The sequence below is a fragment of the Typopeltis vanoorti genome, chromosome 15 (genome assembly GCF_054136105.1).
Source record: "Typopeltis vanoorti isolate ZY-2024b chromosome 15, IOZ_Tvanoo_1.0, whole genome shotgun sequence".
Taxonomy (NCBI): Eukaryota; Metazoa; Arthropoda; class Arachnida; order Uropygi; family Thelyphonidae; genus Typopeltis; species Typopeltis vanoorti.
The window spans coordinates 28,944,984-28,963,761 of NC_143563.1; the positions used below are offsets into that span (position 1 = coordinate 28,944,984).

The 18,778-nt window shown below is 35.2% G+C and overlaps 1 protein-coding gene across 1 annotated transcript in view; it reads right to left on the bottom strand.

Annotated features, from left to right (window-relative positions):
* LOC150098552 (cell adhesion molecule Dscam1-like) overlaps positions 1 to 18,778 on the bottom strand; it is a 329,931-nt gene that overhangs the window by 44,645 nt on the left and 266,508 nt on the right. The window contains 2 exon segments of the mRNA XM_090405263.1: positions 10,272 to 10,439; positions 10,529 to 10,822. Coding sequence (XP_090261389.1) covers positions 10,272 to 10,439; positions 10,529 to 10,822 — 462 coding nt within the window.

An 18,778-nucleotide genomic window follows, 5' to 3' on the forward strand; every position in this document is an offset into this window, starting at 1 on the left:
GTCAGGAAAAGACAGTTTGAGGTTACACTCACCACCTTGGGAATAGAAACATAGTATGACCCAATGCTAAGGAATGAACAGTGTGCCAAACGGACAGAAAATCTAACGAACAAAAGTCAAATAGCTTTTCAGGTTATTACAGAAATTTCATTCTTTCAATATTGTGTTTTTGTGTCTTTTGGTGTGGATAAAAATTCAACTATTTTGGAATATCTATTTGCATTAAGAAGAATCATTCTGGAAAGGGTGTAAGTAAATTTAAATTATCATTAGAATTTATTGACTACATACAAAAAAATTATTGTAAGCTTTTAAGTCGCCGTTTATTTTTAATTTATTTTTTTAAAATGCCATTTGGTTTTTTCTCTTCATGTAAACTAAAAAAACACCATCACCCAAACATTTGTAAACAAGATAACGTTAATTTGAAAAAGAGGTTGTCATTTGCCAATAATCTTTTAGTGATGTCACTTCCAACTGATAGTGATAACTTCAGAGCAAAAAGAAAGTGTATGTTTGAGGGATACCAGCATATAATTAAATTATTCAGGAAAGTCTAATCACTGCCACCATCACGACTCTACTCTAAGAATTCCCACCCTTTAGCAGGAAAGAAATACCCCAAAATTGGAAAATTAGTACTGCCATCTATAGACAACTAACACAAAACTTGATGACAATGATGGATGTTTGTCACCCTGGGAAAATTCCAAGATATCTTATCTCAAAAACAACGCTCACAATTCCACAGGCAAACCAAAACACCATGTGATATCACAGAGACATATGTTCCCCAGAAATTTTCAAACACATAACGTCACGATTGGTTATCTCTAAATATAACCCACAATACATTAGGCAAACCCAACACACCACGTGATGTCCCTGACAGAAGGGGGGCCCCAGCGAAATTTCAAACATTCCAAAATTTATCTTATCACTATCCATCACCTAATGACATATCCAAACCATTTACTTATCTACAACTCATAACAATACACATCCAAGACACTGATTGCTTCCCCATTCACCCAACCCCTATTTTGTTCATAGTATCCCACCAATCACGACATGAAAATAATATCTTCCTTTTCTATTCAAAACAAGAACATCACTTATTTACAACTAACAAATAACATCAGTTATCTTCATCTGAAAACAACACACATACATGTCACGATTCCTTATCTTATCTTGATCTTGTCAGAAGTGTCCCACCAATCACGACACGATTCCTTATCGACTAATATATCTCCCTTTTCCATTCAAAACAACACTGTCACTTATTTACAACTAACAAATGACGTCACTTATCTATATCTGATAATAACAAACATTCACAACACGATTCCTTATCTTATCTTGATCTTGTTCAAAGAGTGCCCCAATCACAACACGAATCCTTATTGCTACCATCACCCATAATTCCATACGCGAGCAAAACAAGCAACGTGACATCACACACACAGATGGTCCCCAGAAAAATTCCAAACTCATGACGTCACATAAACAATGACGTCATCAAATGAACAACCAATCATGTCACGATTCCTTATCTTATCTTGATCTTATCAGAAGTGTCCGTACTACTACTTAGATTAATATTTTCGCATTGTGAATTATAAATTAATTTTGTAATTAAGAATTCACTATTTAGTAATATATCCATTAGAAATTTTGGAAAATTGGTGTTTATAATTACACAGTATGAAATTAAGAGAAACAATGCCAAGAGGAATGAATAAGCATCCCTGCAAATTGAATTGGAATCGCGTTAGTTCAGTTAGTAACGAAAATGTCTTCGGTTGGAAAGACCTAGGTTCGAATCTCGAGAAGAACTTTTATAATGGCTTTGCAGCTGAACGACAGTTCTTCATCCTTATACATATCGGAGGTTTTTTCCTATCTTAAACGCGGGTTTTCAATTCCTACTAACGTACGTAATGAATGACAATACATTGAGCTTCCAGCGTTAAACTGCACTGTTTGTGATTCCGACAGTTCTCAATACCAGGGCCGCGTTTTTTGTTTGTGGAAAGTGAAACTGAATTTATGACCGGATTAATTAATTGGCGTTACGGCAGAAGCAACTAAAGCAATGAGGACAGTGTATTATAACTGTGTGTGTGTTCTTCGTGCGTGGTGGGTTTCACTTGTAGGATGTAAAACCTATTTCTGCAGAAACACCATAGCCACTTTCTTATCCCAGAACAGATTTGTGTCTAGTTCTTTCAGTCAAAGAGCGCATTGTGGATAAAATATATCGTTCCTAAGACATCAAAAGGTTTGTTTAGTGATAATACCTTCTTTGGGTTATATATACAGGGTGTTCGGGATAAATTTGACATATTTATAATTAATTATATTTTTCCGTAAGTTACATGTATTAACACACACTTCTCTTCATTTAAAAGTTTGGACCCTTCTTCATTCATATACAATATGTCAGAAAGGATGGATAGCTGGAACCCACCTGAATCATGGAAGAGAATAACTTGTATCATGATGATTCGTGCCCGCCATCAAAATAAGGATATTACGACTGCTGCCCAATGCTCCCTGAATACAGTAAAAACAATCAGGCATGAACTAGAGACTTGCAATGGTGACTACGAGGATGTAGCAAGAAGAAAGATCCCTAGCAGACGATCTGATTGCGTTCGTACAGCAGAATTCCTCGCAAATCTGCAGGAACAGGTGTTGAAGAACCCTGGCATTGGAATTCGGGCTTTGTTCGTGGAGTTGCTAACTGTAGTCAAGCCCTGGATAACAAGGGTAGCCAATGGTAGGCCGTATGTATGGCAGCAGGATTCGGCCCCTTGCCACACCTCTGGGAAAAGTCAAAAATGGTTGTCTGAAAATTTCTACGACTTCACCAGTCCAAATGTTTGGCCTCCAAACTCCCCAGACCTTAACCCCATGGATTATTTTGTATGGGGCGCAGTTGAAAAAGACACCAATCGCACTTCCAGTAATACAAAAGCCCAGTTAATGGATAAAATTAAAGCAGTTTTTGCGGCCCTTCCCAGGGAGACTGTAGCATCAGCTTGTTCGAGGTTCCGAAGCAGAATTGAAGCTGTGATCGATGCTAATGGTGGTTATTTTGAGTAAATCTTGTTGATAGTATTGTAATTAACTCTGCCTGTAATGTTTTTTTGTCAATTCATTAAATTTAATAGATACAAAGAAGATTTTCTTTTTCCTTACGAAACTGTCAAATTTATCCCGAACACCCTGTATATATATATACAGTTTTCTTATAAAATAATCTTTAAAATTAGGTCGTTTAAGGACACGCAATCTTATAAATGTGCTGGATAACGAAATTCACTCACATTAAAAATATTTGTTGACATGGGACTAAACTTGGTATGTCTGATATTTGAATCCACATTTTTGAAACTTCCTCTTCAGCTTGTCAGTGAACAAGCTAATTAAACATCGATTATAGCACGGTTATGTGATAGCCGATATAATACTGCACCATCACATCATGGATGATATTGTCTCTGTGATTGTTGTTGTTGTGTGCAGTTAGTATGCAAAATGTCAGATCTCAGTGACCTCCAAAAAGGTACGATCGTTGGAGTGTGGCTAGTAGGAGCTGCCTTAACCAAAACAGCAGAAATCGTAGGTGTATCACGAGCTACAGTATCGAAGATTATGAGCAATGTGTTGAAACGAACAAGGCGTTGTCTCCAATCGGTTCTCCAAGGTTCGATCATAAGGTTTCCGCCTGCACACTGGCACAGTTGGGATATATTTTGCAGGAAGAATTGTCCAAAGTTCCAGTTTTTATACTGTCCGTATACATGAGCAATTAGAAAGTAATTTCAAGAAAGGAACTTATTCCCACATAAAACATATGATCACTAATTATCTATGCGTTTCTCAGCACCTTATTTTTATGGCGTTATCAGAACTAATGTAAAAAAGATCACATAACAGGAAAACATATAAATGAAGAATAACTAAACTACATAGATTTTATTTGTGACAATATTCACCAAACAGTTCTGTTGAATATCATACGTGATGAACATCATTACTGAGTCTCGCAATTCTATTATTGTAGATAGGATTTTTCATAGCCTATATCTGTTAGAATGCATCGCTTTATTAGTGCTTTCCAAACATTCTACAGTTTTTAATTCTCCCTGGTTTTCTAATTTAAGATGATGTTTGATAAGATCATTTCCGTAGACTCTTTGAAGATTGCTTTATAAAAAATGTGCTCAAAGGGATGCTGACGTTTTCCCATAGTATGAATATCTGTGAAAGCACGTGTTGTGAGGACCTATCAGGGTGATATGCTGAGAACATATCAGAGTGATATATACTGTTTAGTAGATTTCTGCAGTCGGCCAGTTTATTCCGTATTCTAGTTCTCGAAGTGTTTTTGCAATCTGGTCTGATAAGTCATCTGCATAAGTAATTTCAATAGCTCCTTATAAATGACGATCTTATCTAGGAATCTTTGAGGTGCAATTTCACAATATCCTTCATTTAACTATTGCAGTGGTAGATTTACTTCTGTGTTTTGCTTATTTTCATCATGCAATAGGGATTGAGCTCTACGACGTCATATCTCGATTATAGCTGCTCTTTATATTGGGTAGGAGACAACGTTCAGTATTAGTTTCCTCTACAGGGAAAGATGCTTGTTCCCCCTTTTTTTCAAGCACCATGGCAAAGTCACTTCTTACTAATGCAATTTCAGATGGATAATATTAACACATATATTTAAAATTACGTTTCCATTATGGCTGCTATATTAATTCTTCATCCTTCTTCATATTTCTAGACCAAAAAGATGCTATGAACATTAATGTGAGGTATCCAGTGTAGTATCCGCATATTTCAATAATTCATACCTGAAATAAATAAGCCCAAGTGGCTGAGTGGATATCTACTTCAAAAAATTATATATGCAGCTCTAGTAACAAAAACGCTGTTAGATGACATTTTCAACAATTAATTGCAATGTGCAAAATCAAATAAAGAAAGGTAATCAATAACAAATTGTTCTTTCTACTCTCAATAAGATGCCTGCTAAGGAATAATACTAACTAAGTGAGCCCGCTCAGGAACTCAAGAGGATTTTTGCATTCTTTGTAGTGATTTACATTATTCACTCTTGCTTGAATTACTTTCATAACATCTTAGGAAAACATTTTCATAGCGCCCATTAGGGCGAGATTGATTGACCAATGAACTGAGTCTGTTATGTAATTAAAATATTAAAATTCTGTAAGTGGTTAAAATTCTAATAAATATCGTTCCATAACCTTAGTTCTGATCAGCTAAATTATTTCTGTTCATTTAATAGAAATGAGATCTCACCTAGAGAGCACATTGATCTGAGTTCTCTTGAATAGGAAAATGGCTTCCAACTTCATGTGTGGCACCTCCAATCTTAGGAAATCATTTTCCAGTACTTCCCTAAAATTCAGATACATTTCCATTGTGTCTCCTTCATTTCATTAACAGTTTTAATATAATTATTGTAAGAAATACTTATCAACATGCATAAATCAATTAATACAATTTAGGACTAAGTATTAAGATAACAAAAAAGATTATGTATGAAACAATTAAATGATGACGTATTTTGAATCACGTGCATTTATCACTTCCATTGTTTAAAAATGCATTGAGATTTGACCTCATTTTTCTAGATTAAAATTTCTTAAATTGCAGTGTTCTCAATTTATAAATTCACAAACAATTCTGGAGGTTAATTTGCATACTAGACTACTAAGTGTTAGTAAAATTATATTTAAAATATCAAATGCAGCATCTTTATGTTTAGTTTCTGAAACTTTAAATATCACCCATTTAGATGCAAGTAGTTAAATTTTATAAAACTGCAATTTGCACTAATTATGTTGAAAAAATAAAAAAAAAGTGATGTGTTTACAGTACTATACTTAATTTATATGTTTACAGCTAGAATTAAGACTTTGCATATTATCTTGTATATCATGTACCAAACCGAAATTATAACAAAAATATCGATTTATTCTCAACGGTATTTGTGAATAAATGTCAGGGAAGTGACACAAATCATTCTTCTGCAAACAGACATATAGTGCTGTGTAAATTATATAAAAATCTAATACTTTTTTTTTCGTTGTTCTCTAAAGGGAGTGAGAAGAACGCTTTTTAGTTCTAACCGCTTTTTGGAAATTGGATGACAGCCAATCTCCATCCTTAGCCGTTATCGATAGCTGAGCTCGATCACAGCTATATTTGGATATTATTTTGTTCTTCTATTTGTACGTATTTGAGAGTCTCTAGAGGCGCGACATAGGAAAAAAAAAGATACTACGAATGATTCCATTCTGACTCTTTTATGGTAGAATGAGGATTGGATGTTTTATCCACATAGCAAAATAATTTGGAGATGAACATTTAAGGAGCGTATTGTAGATGTTAATAGATGTATTGATAGATCTTGAATTACTTTCATGGTTATGAATTATGTTTATATAGAATATTATATTTATATTTATGTTTATATTTATCAATTATGTTTATGTTTATATATTTATATATATTATGTATTAATAGATGTATTAATAGATCTTGAATTACTTTCACGGTTAGGAAAGTAATTCACGATCTATTAATACCATTGAGATTAAATCGATATTTTTGTTATAATTTCGGTTTGGTACATGATACACAAGATAATATGCAAAGTCTTCATTCTAGCTGTAAACATATAAATTAAGTATAGTACTGTAAACACATCACTTTTTTATTTTTACAACCAAATTAGTGCAAATTGCAATTTTATAAAATTTAACTACTTGCATCTAAATGGGTGATATTTAAAGTTTCAGAAACTAAACAAAAAGATGCTGCATTTGATATTTTAAATATAATTTTACTAACCCTTAGTAGTCTAGTATGCAAATTAACCTCCAGAATTGTTTGTGAATTTATAAATTGAGAACACTGCAATTTAGAAATTTTAATCTAGTAAAATGAGGTCAAATCTCAATGCATTTTTAAATAATGGAAGTGATAAATGCAACAATCTTGGTTCACGTGATTCAAAATACGTCATCATTTAATTGTTTCATACATAATCTTTTTTGTTATCTTAATACTTAGTCCTAAATTGTATTAATTGATTTATGCATGTTGATAAGTATTTCTTACAATAATTATATTAAAACTGTTAATGAAATGAAGGAGACACAATGGAAATGTATCTGAATTTTAGGGAAGTACTGGAAAATGATTTCCTAAGATTGGAGGTGCCACACATGAAGTTGGAAGCCATTTTCCTATTCAAGAGAACTCAGATCAATGTGCTCTCTAGGTGAGATCTCATTTCTATTAAATGAACAGAAATAATTTAGCTGATCAGAACTAAGGTTATGGAACGATATTTATTAGAATTTTAACCACTTACAGAATTTTAATATTTTAATTACATAACAGACTCAGTTTATCGGTCAGTCAATCACGCCATAATGGGCGTTATGAACAAGCATTCACTGCAGTTGTTTTTTTTTGTGTGTGGAAACTGATGCTAATTTTAAATATCAATCATGTCATAGATTCTCTGTTGATATGGCTAAGGATGCAGCGTTATTTCTTCTAAGAAACGAAACATTGCTTATTTCACTTCCTACAAATTTTCGTGTTTTTTGTTTGTTATATAAAAAAGTAAACGTGATATGTGAGCTGAAAGAAAACATAAGATGAACTATATCTTTTTATCTGCAGGATTTTCCTAACCGTTTCCCGAAACGTAATACTTGCAATACGGCAACATAAGTAGTGTAACGGTGAAACCTGATTTACATGGGAAAACTGAGATCTACAGAGCCGTCAGTGCCTGAACATAAGCATTGGAATCTTTAGATGACTGTATGGAATATTCGTGTTGTGATCCGAAGATTTAGCAATAAACTTTTAGGATTACTGGATATAAGGTAACTTTATTTTGTATGCAAACATTCTACTTTATGTTTTAAGCTGCAGCCGCGATGGAGTATATCTTAAAAAAAAAAAAAAAAAACTAGTTGCCAGATGATTACTACTCTTTCAGTAGTTTGATCATTGATATTCTACCGTTATCTTCTCTTTATGTCATGCTCAATAAATTTTCACTGCGGAGTAACTTTACTTCGTATAAACTTGATTAATGCTACGATAGCATTGTTAACCACCATGTTAACCGCCAGTTGTATGGGTTTTCTGAGAGGAAAAGAGGGGGAAAATTAAAAAAAAAATAATAATTTTTACGTGAGTTCCACCCACGAAAAGTTGCAAGCCTATAGTATATTAGTGCCATGAGCTAAGGGCTGGAGAACGGATACTTCATCCAATCAGCCAGTTGGAACCTGACTATATCGGGCACGCATACTAACACTGGAGCCTCCATAGCTTAGTTGGTTATGACGTACCCTTTGGTTGGAAAGATCAGGGTTCGAATCCCATCTATCAAATGGTAGATTAGTCAATCTCATACGGTAGAGGGGTTTCGTCAGGAAACTAGGCTTTTGTTCCTCAAAAACAGCCCCATGAACACACAGATCTACAGAACACAGAACACACAGATCTTTCCCTTAGGGGGGGGGGAGCAGCTGAGGACTGTCGTGCCCGCTATATTAATTCTCTGCGATTCTTAATGGGATCACACAGAATTAACGCAGATGGGCCTTGCCCGTCTGAGGAAGGGATGGGTAGAAGAAGATATATATATATCTTCGCGGACATATGTTAGCCTAGTGGCTATGCGTTTCGCAACCATATGCCTGGGGAAGGAGTGTCCTAGGTTCGATTCCCGTAGATGACTTGTAAGGATCTTCCTCAGCCATAGCCAAGTTGACCGATTTTGGGCATGGATAGCAGGGTTTTTTCCACCAGTTTACCTGTGGTTTTTCATCCCGCAAGCAGGCAAACCGACCGCCCCGTGAACACACAGATTACAGTCATAGGATATAGTACGGCAAGTAATATATATATATATATATATATATATATATATATATATATATATATATATAATTAAATTGAAACCCTATTCTAGAGACATGGAACTTTCTCAAGCTATTTAAAGCCTTCAGTAAGCAGAATAGAATTGCCTGGTCAGAGACGAAATCCATCTTTCACCTAAAAACATTCACAAAACATCTATACTCACGGTAGGATTCGAATCCGCAGCCTATTGGATAGGAAACAAGTACGCTACCATTCAACCAGGTTGGCTAATGGGTTGTCTTATTATAAGGCTGATGTCATCTGAAACTCATCTTCGTATGTAAAGATATATCAACCTTGATTATCACTGCTTGATATAACTATATTAAAGAAATGCATCTGGATCGCCAAGTGGGATATTAGAATGTATGTACATGATAACATTAGGATTATATTTTTTAAAATTCATAACTATATAGTTTATGATGGCTCTTCAGGTGTGAAAACCCACTTCACTGATTCACAGATGAAGTTCTATTTGAACTTCATCTGTAAATCAGACTTTGCATTGCAGAATTTTTAGGGATGGTTTTGTCTTTAATTTCCCTGCAGAACATTATAGAATTTTTTGTGCAAAAAAAAAAAGGTATCGTAAGAAATTTAGTGGAACAGCATACAAACACTTCAAATATTCCATTTCTACCGTCTAATAATCCTTTATAGATATCATTGGATGTTCGGAGTCGTCAAATCATTTTGGTAATATTAAAATATGCCCGCTTTGTCAGTGCGTGGGTTTTCTTTAAGTCCTTATGGCTGTGTGATTGTTCGAATTTAACTGGAATTACTATTTTTTTTAATTATTTTCCATGAAGTGAATGCCTCGCGACAGAATAACGGTCTCTTACCATGCATATATTCACATACATATATATTCTAGTTTTATTATCAAAATATTTCTTGGCCTTAAGGATCATTATGTAATTTGACAGAATGTACACCGTCAACTACGTATACAAAACCTTTTGTATTATATAATTTTAAAAACATATGCTTATTAAATTGTATGATTAAAAGAGATTATGCATATATCTCGTGCAATGCATTTATTATATTTTCATTAGAATTAGATTAGACTGCATTCATTTAGAATCATTATTTAGAAATAATTATTCTATTTGGAAGAGTTCCAGAGAAATGAAATTAACAATGATGAACGATTGTATAAGGAATGCTAGGAGGAAGAGAAACTCCATGGGGAGAAACACATAAAGGAACTTATCTTTGACGTAGTAATAGAAGCAGTGTTACTATGCGCATATACGAACCTGTGTGGGAACTCTCCGAAGGGCTTCGCTTCTTCATGATAAGGCAGACAAGTATAAGCACGGAAACTACCACTACTAGAGACAGGGACACTGGCAGGATGACCTCTAGTTCGAGGTAAAACGGGAGGTTGTCGCCACTGACAAGTACCGTATCAGTGGTCACGCCTTCTGTAAGAGATAAGAGAAGCTTAGAGAAAATGACAAAAAAAAATAAAACGTTGGATAAAATTACTCAATATGATACATAACTTGCTCACCTCTTACTAATGACGGTGTCATGAAAATGTATTCTGCTTCCGTGGACCCTGCTTCGTTATGCGCCGTCACTTGTAACTGATAAAGCGTGCCAGGTGTTAACCCTCCAATCCCAACTGATTTTTTGTCTGGGGAGACTCGATCTGCGAACACCGTCCAAGATTTCTGCCTTTGAGGCTTGTAATGAACTTCGTAATGCGATATTGGACATCCTCCAGTCTTCCAGGAACTCAGCTGGATTTGAACAGTTGTGATATTCACTGAAAGAAGAGTTTCCTTTTCTGGTGCTACCGGAGCTACAAAAAATAGATTAACGAATTAGTGTTTTCCAAAATTTGGACTTCACTACGGTCGTAAAATTCTCCTACTTCTCTGAAGAATATAATTTATTTTGCAGATTCCGCAAAATAATTATATTCTGGAAGAGATACGTTACATTCACAACAAGAACACATTAGGGAACACATTACGTGTTTAATTTACTTTTTACAAAACATTACATTTAATGTTCTTACATAAATTATATTGGGCAAGAACTGAAGATTTCAATCCTTACAGAATGCAGTCATCAATTGAGATATGATGTAGAAATTATAGAAAAAAAAAAGAATAAACTGAATTTGGATTAAAATGTCGAAATTATTCAAGATGATTTTGAGCCTTTCAAAACATGTGGCTTGGATATTAATGTAGGGAAAACTCCCCTTTAACTTTTTTTTTTTATCTGCGTGTTGTAATAACAAACTTTATGATGGCTAGCGTGCCATAAAGATGAACTTTTACGATGGTTCGCGTGCCATTATTAAGCCATTTCAAGTGCTTGTGTTCTGGAGCCGTTTGACGTCACAATGTGGGATTATTTCGTTCGCTGTTGAAAGATATTAACGGCACATCGTCCTCTAAGTGTTGGAAATCTGTTTTAAAACATTTTTATCTTTTATTGCTTTCACTCAAACTGCCAATTTTAGTACTTTGCTATCATTTCTGCCCGAACATTTTAAAAGACACCGGATAGACACACAATAATTATAGGATATCACTGCAGTCCGCCAGAAAGTGATATAAAATTCTAATCTCGCTCCCAGATGTGTCAAAAACGAAGACATTACACGCAGTATTTTAGGTAATTCCGTGCACAATGCTTGGTAATTTTTTCTCCACCAGCAGAGGCTCTTAAACTAAATCAGTGGTCTCTCTCTTTCTTTACAGAAGAGTTCCGCATGAGACGAGGGAAGTGTTTGCGATATGCATTTGGAAAAGGTAGGGTATTACAGGATAGCCCATGAAGTGCTACAGAAGAAAGGCGTTAACGGAATGGAGTGAAGGATCTAAGAGAGAATGATGGGATGCTAAGTGTTTAGAATCTAAATGGCAAGACTCTCGGTTTCTCACTCTCTCGGTATTCATTTCCTGTCTGCCAGATTGGGAATTGATCGGGAGACAGTAGTAGTAGGAACGCTGATCGCGTTTCTAACTTCATTTGGAAGGTACCGCAATCGCCGGCAATAGAACATTTGGGAATTCCAGTTTATCCTCTTCGCTATCTTTATCACAGTCTTGCAGCTGGCCATTTGCTACTGGCCGTCACCACTGCCTTTTGTTTTCAACTACCACTGAATCAACATTGAACGACGCTGTAAACGGAGATATATTCTGCACACCTCTCTTTAACCGAGAAGAGAGGACGTCGTGTGCTGTTTGGGTTTTATAGCGATACAGTAAACTCGTGTTTTCATTTACAAGCAACGACAAAAGACACTTACTCAAACGACACATTCAAAGAGAAATGTTTCGTCTCTGGAATTTGGGATATCGCTGCCAGGACATTCTTATCCGGTAATTTGTAAGTGACATTTACCAGGATTATAGCAATGATTATTAGCGAGATTCGCTTGGGTTTTTTGCAATTTGTTAAATAATAATTTTTTAAAAAATATTATTCCTCACCAAATTTTGGGGAAAATGTTTTAAAAGAATGCGATTATTTCACAATAACTAAAACATTTTATTTAAAAGTAACTAAGACCGAGTAACCACATCTGCCTTAATTTCCTTCCAATCCTAAAGAAGACTTTCTCAATATTTAACCCTTAGCCCATCCAGGATTCTAATGTATGATTCGTATGTAGACTTTCTGGAATGGAATTCACATTAACGAAAATGGTAGTAACATGAAAACATTGAAGAGAAAGCATAATAATACTTCATTCCCAGACAAGTGGTAATGTTATACTGTATGTATATATATATATAAATAAATATATATATATATATATATATATATATATAAATAAATATATATATATATATATATATATATATATATATATATATATATATATATATATATATATATATATATATATATATATATATATATATATATATATATATATATATATATATATATATATATACTGTACATTATACAGACAGTGGCATTCGTCTGATTAATTCCACAATGCTTATTCGCATATAACATTTTTTTAGCATACCTAGTTTGGGGATTTCGCATATTCTAACACATTTTGTAACACGTAATGAAATACATGTGCTCTTAAAACTTTTTTTTTTCCGAAGTTATTCAGAAATTCCACTTTAGATTTTTTCTAAAGTGGAATATATATATATATATATATATATATATATATATTTAATTTTTTTTTTTTATTTCGTGTGAAATATATATATTTTACGCGATTCCTAAAATTGAACACAATATACTAATGCTTCATTGACCTCTTCACGAGGGTAATAAAGCATTAGTGCTTCATGAAGAGAGCGCTGTTCGACGCGTAAACATTGCGTCACATTCGCGTTAATAGCCCATGGAAAAAGGTGTGCTTTCAAAATGCATACACCTTTGAGCCCTTCGAAAAGATGTAAAGAGGGCGCAGCGGGTCAAATTCTTAGCGTTTTAGTATTTTTAAACCGACGAGACTGGGTGAGCTAACATTTTGAGCCCACCCAGCACCTAGCGTCTGTGATTGGTTATTGTGTCAACCAATCCAATTGAATGATGTCACTTATAATGACTTGAGCACTTACTGTATCTGATGGCTGTATTACAAACAACTGTTACACATGTTTCTGGAACTGAAAATTTGAAAGTGGATGTTAGGAGATGTTTCTCTTGCTAAGCAGTAGGACATCTGTTGAGGTTGCCAAGTTTTTTAACGGTATAGAGACATTTTTATTCTGGTCTTCGGAAACAACAGACAGTAAAAATATCTATTATATTTATTATAATAGATATTTTTAGTCAGGAATTCTATTATTCAGGAATATTTAAATAAATATTCAGGAATATTTAAATAAATATTCCTGAATAAAAATAAATATTCTGTGTATCATAAGACGTTGTTGATCTACAACAAAATACCAGCATATGTGATATTGATAAGACAGAAGAATCGCTGATACTAAAAAAAAAAAAAAAAAAACTGACGAATGTAGGATTCTCGAAAGTGGGAATAATTCCGATAATGATTGGATGTTATGTATACTGAGTCTCAGTAAACAAAAGAAAATTCTTGGAAAACGGAGCCAAATATATACAAACCAGAGAAATACACATAACATGGGCAACAAATTTTACAAGATGATTTGCTGCTCCATCAAACAGTATTTATTCCTGCCATTCTCTGTCTCCTCGTAAGTTTTTTTTTTTAATTATGCCATCATAAATTCACTTATTCATGTCTAGACTTGAATAAGATATAGGACCCAGCAACTTATAGGACCACATACACATATCAAAAATGTTAATTATTAATAATTCGTTTACCATGAATGGGTGTATTTCTACTTACACTTATTCTTTCTTTTCATTTCCTATTCTAACATGTCTTATAAATTATGGTTCACATATTTTCATCTTTGAGTATTTCAAATATACCAACCAACTATAGCACTCTCCTACATTGTTGTTTTCCAATAAATCTTAAAATAAACAGATTGTTCCCCCACTCTAATCAGAAGTATTCAAAGTTATCCTGCAATTAATTGCATTGGACCAATTAAGATGAGCACTGATGCACTATGCACTCTCAAAACTTTCATACATTGATAAAAATGCAATCATACGGTCATGGGGTGTCTGCAGAGGGAGATGGGCAAAAGGGGAACCTCCCAACTCGAGTAAAAAATTCCGCAAATTATAATGGTAAATGTGATTGAGATATGTAACCTTAAGCCCTCGACCATGGAAAGCTTTGTCTGTCTTAAAATTTAATTATGAGTTGGCCTGTTTCGGTGTACGGTGGGGTAGCTATAGAATACGTGTTTTATTGCAGCAATAAAACACGTGTTCCTGTTTTTGGTTCATCTTTTTCTGATTTGCGAACAGCGAGACCAGTTCGTTTTCCCTCTTGTGTCTAGTGAATCACTGAGTGAAGTGTAAATTGTAAATTTATAGTGAAACAAATTTAAACAGAAAAATACATTTTTAAAAGGTAAGTGTATGTAATTTCATATTATTTTACTTTTTTAGTTTTATGATTTTTTTGCTTTTAAACTGAATAATTTAATTTAGGATTTTGGTGTTAATTAATTAGTTGATTTTTAATAAAATATGCCGGTCAATTTTTTTTATATATGTAATTGTGCTAAAAGCTATTAATTCTGAAAACGTTTTTCCCCAAGAATTAAAGATCATTAAAATCGATGTAAAATGAAAATAATGTACTACATTTATAGTTTACCTCGACAAATAATAATAACAACAAAAATGCTAAAATACGTTTATTGATGTAATTATTTAATTAAATCAATTATTATTAAAATTTATTGATGTATTTATTTGTCTCCAAGCTTTAACCCCCCCCCCCGGAAAAATATTTTGCGGACGCACGCCTGGCAGTACGTATATATATATATATATATATATATATATATATACGTACTGCCACTCTGTAGCAAGCGCATCGTCATTCGCTGTATTACCTGTTTTAATGGTTTTACAATTGTAGTTACTGTGACGTGCTTGCGTTTCTGTGTGTTTTATGCAAAATTTCTTTATTTAAACCATAAATATAAATGTATTAATATATCATTATATAAAAAAATGGTCATGTACAGTACTTGCATATGGAAGATATTCATATTGTTAACAGGTACATCTTTGAAGCCTCAGCCCGTGATCCTGTATGGATGATAACGCATGTAATGGATAATTACATACGTTGCTTGGAAAGAAGTCAGTGGACTCCCCATGGGCCAGAGGCATCGCAATGAGTACTTGTTTTTAGCCGGTAAAAATTGGAGGGATATGATGCTCCTAAGTCAGCGCAACTCTGTTCTGGTGAAATGTCTGCGAGACGGGAACTGACTGTGTTTGAAAGAGGGGTTCTGATAGGATGCCATGTTGTAGACCTATCTGTTAGGCACATTATTGACAAATTGGGCCATACCATGTCAACAGTCAGTGATACTATACTAAGATGGAAGCGCAGAGAGTCAACTGCTAGTGTTACCTGCAGTGGACGACGCACCACACTCACCATATGTAGCCGTAGGGTGCTACGAAGGATAATAACCAACATGCAGCGTCGTCTTCATTGGTGCAAAGAGCGTTTAGATCGGATGTGGAAGCTTGGAAAGTTTTGTTATGGAGCAATAAATCATGCTACACCCTCTACCAAGCAGATTGATTGTTGTAGGTGTGGCGGATGCCCTGCGAACGTCTCTTACCAGAGCGCGTAACTCCAACTATAAAATTCATAGGTGGCGGTGTGATGATATGGTCCTGTTTTTATCTAGTTTGGCCACTGACCTCAGTTTGTTGTGCCACAAACGTTGAACTCGGAAAGGTATTCGAACATTCCGGACAATGCAATGTCCGGAATATTCCTATTTTGCGACGTTGCTACGGAACTGACCCTTGTCTTTTCAGCAAGACAATGCAACGTGTCATAAGGCTGTTGCTCTAACTACCTGGCTTTGTGGACACGAACGTTATTCACTTCACTGGCCTCCACAGAGCTCTGACCTTGATCCCATTGAGTATCTGTGGGATAAACTGGAGCGTCGGTTGAGGTCAAAGGAACTGTCCAAGACCTCATTATATGCCTACAGGAAGAATGGTCAAAATTCCATTGATCGCAATCAAACGCTTGTGGAACTTCTTCCCTGTAGGATTGCTGCGTGATCACAGCGAAAGCAGGTCCTACATCTTATTAAGGTGGCCACCATGGCTGTTTGTTCTTTACACTATGGTATCTGTTGACTGCTTTACTTGTAGTGGATTTTACTTTGAAGAAAAAACTAGTATCGAATTAAGTGTTACAGGATCTGTATTAATAGCATTATATTTACTTAATATTATCATTTCTAAATACCCAATAATGGCAATAAAGAGTAACTATGTGAGCAAAACGTTTACAAGGCACGTTCTCGGGTTGAAGATAGGGGGATGTCTCTCGGATATGAGTGGCAGAAGAGAATTGAAATACTTCCAGTGGGCCAACATGCAGCAGCAGCAGTGTCTGATTTATGGTAGGTCTGCAAAGAACTTCTGTTCCCAATGTCAGCGGCTGCTGAAAGAACCATTAAGGTTGGTCAGATGAATGTCGATGCACTGACTGTAAAAACAAAGCATGATTGAAATCTGGTGCAATATGTAAGTGTAAAGGAAAAGTACAACATGCCGGCTTGGACATGGCGATAAACAAGGTCCGCGTAGCCATCGATCGGGGTTAGATCGATAAGTTAGCAACCAAAAGAAGTGCAATAAAATGAGAGCCAGCACGAGACAAGCTTTCGGTAGGAACACGGAAAGTCGTACTTTATGGGCTTCTGGAAAGCTAGACGTACATTGCAAGCAGATGGGCCGATACCGATGTGACATCCTTGGATTAGCAGAGAGTTAGGGGACATAAGAGATAGAAGAATCATTTCGTCTGGCAATAGCATAAAACATTAGGCAAGAGTTGGGTTTCTTCTTAGTAAAAGAGGAAGAGAAGTATTATTAGGATACAAACCAGTAAAGGAAAGAATAACGATGGCAAGATTTGCAACATGATCATCTAACATCACAGCGGTTCAGATCTAGTCACCCACTTCAGAATGTACTGAAGAAGAAATAGAGTTATAGACTTGGAAATAACCTTGAAATCAATAGCTGAGAAAGTTATTCTAATTATTTGCGGAGATTGTAAAGGACAATGAAGGATGGAAAATAATAATAGGCAATACGGATAAAGAGAAAACAATGAAAGAGGAAAACGAATACTTGAATTTGCCTTGAACCATGACATGGTAATTTTCAGCACACATTTCCAGCAAAATGACTGCCATGTCTACTCTCTGCAGTCCACTCTCTGCAGATGGAAGAACTAAGAACATGCTAGACATGATACTCATAAGCAAGAGATCGGCCACACCAGTTCAGCAGTATCGAACATTTCAAGGACCAGACATGGAGTCTTTCCCTTGTTGCACAAACCAGTCCTCAGCTGCAGATATGACTGATTCATCTGTGCTAAATTTTGTTCCTTTCAAGTGTTTCTTTAAATTTGGAAATAGGAAATAGTCAGATGGGTGGGCCAGGTCTGGCGAATAGGGTGAATGAGGAAAACAGTAAAAGCCCAAGTTGTGTATTGTCTGTTGGGTTTCATCAGTAGTGTGAGGAGGTGCGTTGTTCTTCAAAAGCAACACGCCTCTGGTCAGTTTCCCGCTGCGTTTATCCTTCAGTACCTAATTCATTCCCTTCAGAGCTGTTGAATAAACTACTACTGTAGAAGCATAACCTTTTTTGAGGTACAGTACTTGGTAAGGATTACACCATCCATATTCCAAAAGACAATGGCAAGAACCTTCCCTGCTGACTTTTGGGTTCGGAACTTCTTTGGCCATGGAGAACGTTTTGTGTCTCCACTCCATTGACTGTTGTTTGGTCTATGGTTCATGGTGATGAAGCCATGTTTCATTACCAGTCATAATACGAGCCAAACATTTGCAACTGATTTCTCAAAATGACCCAACATACCTTGAGATGACAGCACATGTTCTCCCTTTTGGTCGGAATTCAAACATTTGGGGACACGCTTCACTAATAGCTTCTTCATGGCCATATATTGATGGATAACGATCCGTGATATCTTTGGAATCTTGTTGGATGGTATTCGTCTATCATTAAGGGTCATGACATGACCTGCATCGATATTTTCAGATGTGATCGCCGTGGAAGGTTTTCCTGACCTGGGGAAACATTTGTTGTCGCAGAATGCCCAGTTTTAAATTTCGCCAACCAT